General features: G+C 36.6%; 1 protein-coding gene across 1 annotated transcript; it reads right to left on the bottom strand.

The window, feature by feature from the left end:
• Positions 1-1,650: 1,650 nt before the first annotated feature.
• On the bottom strand, positions 1,651-2,584 carry LOC131630433 (uncharacterized). Its single transcript, XM_058901204.1, has 5 exons — positions 2,459-2,584; positions 2,263-2,367; positions 2,099-2,165; positions 1,927-2,022; positions 1,651-1,830 (listed from the first exon to the last, which is right to left on the bottom strand). The coding sequence occupies exons 1-5, from the start codon at positions 2,581-2,583 to the stop codon at positions 1,738-1,740; spliced, it is 486 nt and encodes a 161-aa protein (XP_058757187.1). The 5' UTR covers position 2,584; the 3' UTR covers positions 1,651-1,737.
• Between the last annotated feature and the right edge of the window lie 5,232 nt (positions 2,585-7,816).

Here is a 7,816-nt window from a genome sequence, read left to right as displayed (position 1 = left end):
CAAAACCCTAATCTGGTTGATTCAAAGTCTCTGAGCTTGTTGAAAGGGATTTTCGAGGACCAAATGTTGATTGTTGATGAAGATAGTTCCTTTGAGATGAAGGGAGAACAAAACTCTAATTGATTGTTACTTGTACTGATGAGTGATTTCTTGTTTAAATCCTGCTGAGTCACAAATAACAAACACAAGCTATGTAATTTGTTAGTGATGCAAATGATGTATATGCAATGATATAAGGTGGTATCTTAGGTCAAAAATTGGGGTATGACATCAACCTCAGCCTCTTTTTGTCAATTTTCTTGAACGGTAACTGTGATATGGATGAATGTATTGGATGAATGACCTAGATGAAGTATGCATATGAATGTGACATGAAAGCCAATTGGGAATAAATAAGTGGGCAAATTTTGGGGTGCAACAGCTGCCCCTATTCAATCTTCTTGGACCTGAATGTACGAAGGACACAAGTTCTGGACATTTGAGGTGGAAGTGGATTGAATACCAAAGAACCCAAAAATTTGCACTCAGGAGCAACAACTCTGAGGTGATATTCGTAATTGTGATTTTGAAAGAGGACATCAGTTACTACTGATTCCAGCCAAGGGATACTATTAAATGCTTGATATAAACAAGAAGCGCCAGTCAACTACTGGACATTTGCTGATAACGACCGGACTTTGAAGGAAAGGACCAATAACAATCAGACCTAGCCAAAGGATGCCTGTAACAACAGGACTTTAAAGGAATAGACTAGTAACAACTAGAACTGACCAAAGGATGCCTATAACAACAGGACTTTTGATGGTAACAACCAGAATTAACCAAAGGATGCCTGTAACAACAGGACTTTAACGGAACAGACTAGTAACAACTAGAACTGATCAAAGGATGCCTATAACAATAGGACTTTAAAGGAACAGACTAGTAACAACTAGAACTGACCAAAGGATGCCTGTAACAACAGGACTTTTGCTGGTAACAACCAGACTTTGAAGGATGCCTCACTAGTACAGAAAATAGTTTTTACATCGGGCGAAAATGACTTTTTACATCGGTTCTAGGCCCGATGTAAACACAGGCGATGTAAAAAGTCTGAGACATTTTACATCGGGTCAGAGCCCGATGTGAAAGTCATCATACTACATCGGTTGATTTCATAGGTCTGATGTGAAAAACAATAAAAAAATTTATTAAAAAAAAAATACGCAACCTTTTACATCGGTTTCTAAACGTGGCCGATGTAATAGACTGCTTTTCACATCGGTTTAGGGAAAATGTCTGATGTGAAAAATATTGAAATTTTTTATTTGAAAAACATAAGCCACATTTTACGTCGGATATAATTTTACACCGATGTAATAGACTTCTTTTTACATCGGTTTTAGTAAAGCCCGATGTAAAATGTCTTATGTTTTTTACCACATAATGGCTGTTTTTCCTATTTTCCTGTTTTAACCTGTAATTTTTTCTGTACCTAATTTTCAATATAAGATTCATATACCACACAGACCAAAGAGGTCGTTATATATTTTATACTCACAGCACACAGACCAAATAGCTAAGATGCATATATATGTTCGTCAAAATATACAAAAATATTAATCTAGAATAAACAAGTGTTCAGAATGATAAGAAAGGTTTACACACGATTTTCTACTACAAGATAATTATCTCAAAGAAACATAAAGTACTTTCGCGCACTTGAAAAACCAACACGCATCCACGAGAAACATAAAGTTATCCTTTATATAACTCAAAGAAACATTTTGCCCAACGGAGTCGCAAATCATACAAATCTTCTTGTGTCAATTCTGTAGGATCATTAAATACCTACAATACGTAAATAACAATATAGAGTTATTCTTTGAAAATTCCTATTAAGTTGCAAAACGCAAAGTAAATAACAAATTAGAGTTATTTTATTACCTGCATCCAAGATTCAGTTATATTGGCAGAGACAATATCCAACATATTTTTCATCACATAGTATCCACAATCAGTATTGTTATGTTGTTTCCTTGACTACAAAATGAAAGACATAATTAATGAATAATTATCATAAAATTAAATATAGAATTATAATTTGCATCACACTTACATCGGGCTTAAGCCATGTAATAGCCTTTTTTCTATTGCCATTTGAAATTTGATGAACCTCAAAAGCACTGATTCAAATAAAAATCCATATTCAGCCACATATTCAGCCACATATATATGATATATACTATATTATAACAAAATTCACATAAAAGATAAACTTACGTTGAAATAATTTTCTTCGTGTTTTTATCAACATCCCAATTAAGTGAACAAAAGAAGACCACAGTATTCTCTCTTGGACACAAGACAAATAATTGCCAATGTTCTCTGTACATGTGTATGGAAATACAAAAAGTCAAATAAAATATCTATGTTATCAAAATTAAAAAATAGAAAACAGAATTTCATAAAAACTTACGCATGAACAAGTGGTAGTAAGTAGCAAACTTTGTTTTGCGACATCAACTTTTCTTGTACGTATTTCCTAACATCTACTAAAGATTTCGGCACATCATCATTATATATACACCTAGCAGGATCCATAATTCCATACACTTCTGATGTGGAATTATCAATACATAGACGATGAATATACCTGAATAATTTTAAAATAAACATTAGATTCAAAGTGATGGAGATATAACCTATTGAAAGTAATAAAAGAAGAAAATGTACTCACGTGCTCCAAACTTGTAGAGTAGACACGTCAAGGCAATGAAAACCCATCAACAACTCTCTGATACACTTAGCTGACATATAAAAATGAATGGCAGAGTTACAATGACTTAAATCCATTTCCAAGTGGTTGTCAGCCATTTTCAGAACCATGAGTAACAATCTCTGAACATCGTCAACTTCAACCTCTTTGGTGCTTCCTTTTGCAGCTGAACAACTTCCTTTTCCGCTTGCTTCGACTAATTCCATTTTTTCAATGTATTTAGCATTATCAGTACTTTGCGACAAACCCATAGACTTAAGTGTCTCCATAAAAGATTGTTCCAACGCCTTGCACTTTTGATCAAAATCATCTCTAAGTTTTGCTTCCAATTTTGATGAAAGTTGTTCAAGTTGTTCATTCACATCTATGTGTTGTCCTTGACGTGAATAAGACCGTCCAAAGTAAGTGCTTTGTTTATGGTGTTTTCCAAAGTAAGTTGTTCACTAACATTATCTCTTTGGGACACATTTGAATTTTCTACCACTTCCCCGTGCCATATCCATTTTGTATAGTTTTGACAAATCCCTTCACAAATTAGATGATCCATGATTTTTTTCTTACTAAGTTTTGGTTCTTTATTTGCACAACGAACACATGGACAGAGAAAAAGCGTAGGGTGACTATCTTCAGCATTACTTTTAGGAGGAGGAAGATCTTTTTTAGCATTACTTTCAGCAAACTCTAGAAATTCCATCACCCCATGTTCGTACTCATCACTTAATCGATTAGCTCTCATCCAACTACGATCCATACCAAGTTCTGAAATTAATGCATATATAATTAAATCATTATGACGCCTACAATTGACATTAAGAATTTGTCCAAAAGGAGGGGGTGCAGACATTATTTCTAATGAAACTATTTCATGTTTAGCTTTAGTACTCATTTATTCCAACAGATAAGTATTTAACTTCGTATAGAAAAATCAAGTCACAAGATATCTAGCATTATAATGTTATCATCAAGAATTTCAACAATTAAACTTATGAACATGCTATTTTAATACCAAAAGGTGAGGATAGCTTGATTTTTTTTGTTGAAGCAAGTATACCTTGTTAAATACTTTACGTCTATATAGATAAATGTATAAGTTAGACTTAAAATCCTATGAACATGCAAAACTTTTTAATATATAAAAATAACTTTATCTGTATAACAAGCTGACCTGTTATTTCTGTCACTCATTACCACACTTTTTTAACATACAAAAACAAAAAGAAGAAGAACAAAATCTCACAGACTATAAACTTTTATTTGTCATTTTTCCAACATGTTTTGAATTGTCTGTTAATTGAGTTTTTGTTTCTTTCATTATTTACTTTATAAGCTAAACAAAACCATGACATAAATTCACAAGTCTTAAGATTTTATAATTTGGTTAATTTTAGGAGGTAACATATTAGTGGCATAATAAAAACTTTATCTTTAATTTAATTTAACATAACAGCAATATGAAAAATGCAGGCTACGTAACTACCGTAACGCAAATATGAGCTACACGAACCGATTCGGACACCAAACGTGATTTTCCCAAAAGTGATTTTTCATCTTCATCTCTTTCACTCAATCTCTCTACTCTACTGTTCTTGTTTCAGTTTCGGTTCAATGTCGATAAGCAATTTTTTAGTAAAACAAACACACATTCATTTTTATAATAGTATAATATACACATATCATTTTAACCACACATTACATGTTAAAAGCACAATAGCTACTGTAAACACAATAGCTTGTACAACATCTAATTTTTGGCAACAATCACAACCACAACAATGACAGAGTCACGAAGATGACTTACCAGAAAAGAAGAATCGCGAAGATGCAGTAGGAAGTCGCGGGGAGGAGAACGCAGTCAGAAGCGTGGTGACGGCAGGATGGTGGTCGTCAGCAGAAGCGTGGTGACGGCAGGATGGTGGTCGTCGGCAGTAGGGTCGTCGGCGTACGGTTGTTGAAGGAGGTAGGGTCGTCGGAGAAAGGAGGTAGCGTGGTGACGGAAGAAAGCGTGGTGACGGCAGTAAGAAGTTCCTGGAAAGAAGAAAGAACGAACAAATGAATTTAGAGAGTATAACTTTTAGTAGTTAGGGTTTTAGTGGGACTTTTCCCATCGGTCATACAATGGGCCTGATGTAATGGCCCAAATGCTACGCAACCTTTCCCATCGGTCAGGGACTAAACCGATGTAACGGCCAAAAGCGTAGGGCTTTCCCATCGGTGCTGCTTTGGACCGATGTAAAAACCATTTTAATCCAATTTCGTTTTATTTACAAGTTTGCCACCGCGTTTTTGTTTCCATCATTTAAATTAAATACCTGATGTAAAATCACTAAATTCAAATTTTTTTCCCATCAATTGTTTATTTAAGCTGATGTAAAATCATTTAATAAATATTTTCCCATCATATATTTTTATACCTGATGTAAAAACTGTTTATCAAATGTCAAATTTGTACTAGTGCCTGTAACAACAGGACTTTTGCTGGTAACAACCAGACTTAACCAAAGGATGCCTGTAACAACAGGACTTTAAAGGAACAGACTAGTAACAACTAGAATTGATCAAAGGATGCCTATAACAATAGGACTTTAAAGGAACAGACTAGTAACAACTAGAACTGACCAAAGGATGCCTGTAACAACATGACTTTTGCTGGTAACAACCAGACTTTGAAGGATGCCTGTTATAACAGGACTTTTGCTGGTAACAGCCAGACTTAACCAAAGGATGCCTGTAACAACAGGACTTTAAAGGAACAGACTAGTAACAACTAGAACTGACCAAAGGATGCCTGTAACAACAGGACTTTTGCTGGTAACAACCAGAATTTGAAGGATGCCCATAACCACGGGACTTTAAGGAAAGAGATGCCAATAATCATTGGACTTGACTAAAGGAGACTAGTAACGACTAGACTCTATAGGATGTTGATGAACACCGAATTTGAAGGCGATACCAATAAACATTGGACTTTGAAGGCGATGCCAATAACCATTGGGCTTGACTGAAAGAAAGGCTAGTGACAACTAGAATCAATCAGGGGTTGCCCGTAAACACTGGGCTTTCAAGAAGATATTGGTGCTTGCGAAGCATAAGAATTACATGGATCCCTCAGGCCAAAGGCGGGGTGTAATCTTCAAAAAGTTGCAATCATTCGAATTGCCACACACCAAGTATGGTTATCCAAATGATCGAGATGTGAGATATTATCCTCACTTCAATTGCACTCGGCAAACGGGAAAATAACCACGGAGACTAGTAACCACTAGACTCGACTAGAAGACGTCAGTAAAAAACTGAAAAATCAAGGAGATATTGATGCTTGCGAAGCATAAGAATTACATAGATCCCTCAGGCCAAAAGGCGGAGTGCAACTCTTCAAGGGTGGCAATCATTCGAATTGCCACACACATAGTATGGATTTCAAATGATTGAAAAATGAGATGGGTTGAATGCCCACCCTCATTCGCACTCTATTATGCACGCGGCATGCGGGAAAATAACCAAAACAAGACTAGTAACGACTAGACTCGACACGCGGATGACAGTAACCACTGAACATTCACGGAGATGTTGATGCTTGCGAAGCATAAGAGTTACATGGATCCCTCGGGCCAAAAGGCGGGGTGTACTCTTCAAGAGTGGCATTCATTCGAGTTGCCACACACCAAGTATGATTACCCAAATGATTGAAAAATGAGATGGGTTGAATGCCCACCCTCACTCGCACTCTAATCTGCACGCAGCATACGGGAAAGTAACCAAAGCAAACTTGCAAGAAGCAAGAGGTATCCCTTATGCAAAAGGCAGTAAGGGGTCTCACAAAAAGTGAATACAAAGAGAGGACTGGTGACGACCAGACTCTATTAGATGATGCCAGTAAACACTGGTCTTTGAAGGAGGTATCGTTATATATGGAATGTAAGAACTACATGGTTCCCTCAGGCCAAAAGGCGGGGTGTAATTCTACAAGAGTGACAATCACTTGAATTGCCACACACAAAGTATGGGTTATCCAAACTATTGAACTCGGCAAAAGGGAAATAACCAAACACAAGACTTCATGAAGAATGACTTTGTATCCAATCCACACTAGAGAGAGAAAGTGAGACTTCTTCTGGGGATATATTACCTTGTGCCCTTGGAGCACACACAAACTTGGCTTATGCATTAATGCATGTTTGAATTTTTCCATGGCGTAATGCTCCATATTCATGGAAATGCTACGCGTTTTTGTAGATGCAATGTGAATGCAATGATTACTATATGCAAAGATGACGAGGGCCCTTTAAAGAATATTTTGCTGACTTGTCGATCGAACTTCGTCTTTGACCTCGGGAGAGGTAAACACCAGGGAGAATCCCCTTAGTGTCAAGAACTCTGTGGGGGTGCCAATAGACATTGGACTTTAACTTGCAAGATACACTTCTTCGTTGAATTGAAGAATACTTCTGACTTCTCACCATGTGCCATTGTTTGTAAGATTTTCATCTTGAGGAGATTCCCTCGATTCACCTTTGTTAGGGATAAGAAACATTGATGAGGAACTCTTTATGAGATGAGTGGAACAACTCCGAGGAGAAATAAACACCTATGCTTGGGGAGAGAGTTTTCTAGGAGAAATAAACTCCTATGCTTGAGGAGAGACTTTTCTAGGAGAAATAAACTCCTATGCTTGATGAATGAAACTAATTCTCAGAAGAAATAAACTCCTATGCTTGGGGAGAGAGTAACTTGTTGGGGAAAAGCATTATGATACCTATCAACTCCGTGATGGTTTGCTGCACTTTTACAAGTGAATGTCGATTCCTTCAATACAAACCAAAAAGATTATGCTCCAGGCTACCTGATTTACAAAGAGATCTGCCTCGAAGGGATCCTTACACCAAAATTACTTGAGATGATTCTGCCCCAGCATATTCAAGGGTTTGAAATATTTTTTTCTCTTGATCCACGGATCCTTGAAGAGATTTGTCGAATCTCGACGTAACTTCCCCGGATTGAGTGAGTTTGAGAGATTCCTCGACGTCACTACTTCAGATTGACTGAAATCAAGAGAGAGGT

The sequence above is a fragment of the Vicia villosa genome, unplaced genomic scaffold, assembly GCF_029867415.1.
Source record: "Vicia villosa cultivar HV-30 ecotype Madison, WI unplaced genomic scaffold, Vvil1.0 ctg.000680F_1_1, whole genome shotgun sequence".
Taxonomy (NCBI): Eukaryota; Viridiplantae; Streptophyta; class Magnoliopsida; order Fabales; family Fabaceae; genus Vicia; species Vicia villosa.
Note: the sequence above shows the minus strand (reverse complement) of the source record. Positions and strands in the feature narration are given on the sequence as shown.

Excerpts from the sequence above, each read along its gene's own strand:
- LOC131630433 (XM_058901204.1), bottom strand. The coding sequence starts at position 2,583 with ATGGATCCTGCTAGGTGTATATATAATGATGATGTGCCGAAATCTTTA. Across the intron at positions 2,023-2,098 it reads TTACATGGCTTAAGCCCGAT|TCAAGGAAACAACATAACAA; the intron begins GTAAGTGTGATG and ends TTCATTTTGTAG. Across the intron at positions 1,831-1,926 it reads TAACTGAATCTTGGATGCAG|GTATTTAATGATCCTACAGA; the intron begins GTAATAAAATAA and ends TACGTATTGTAG.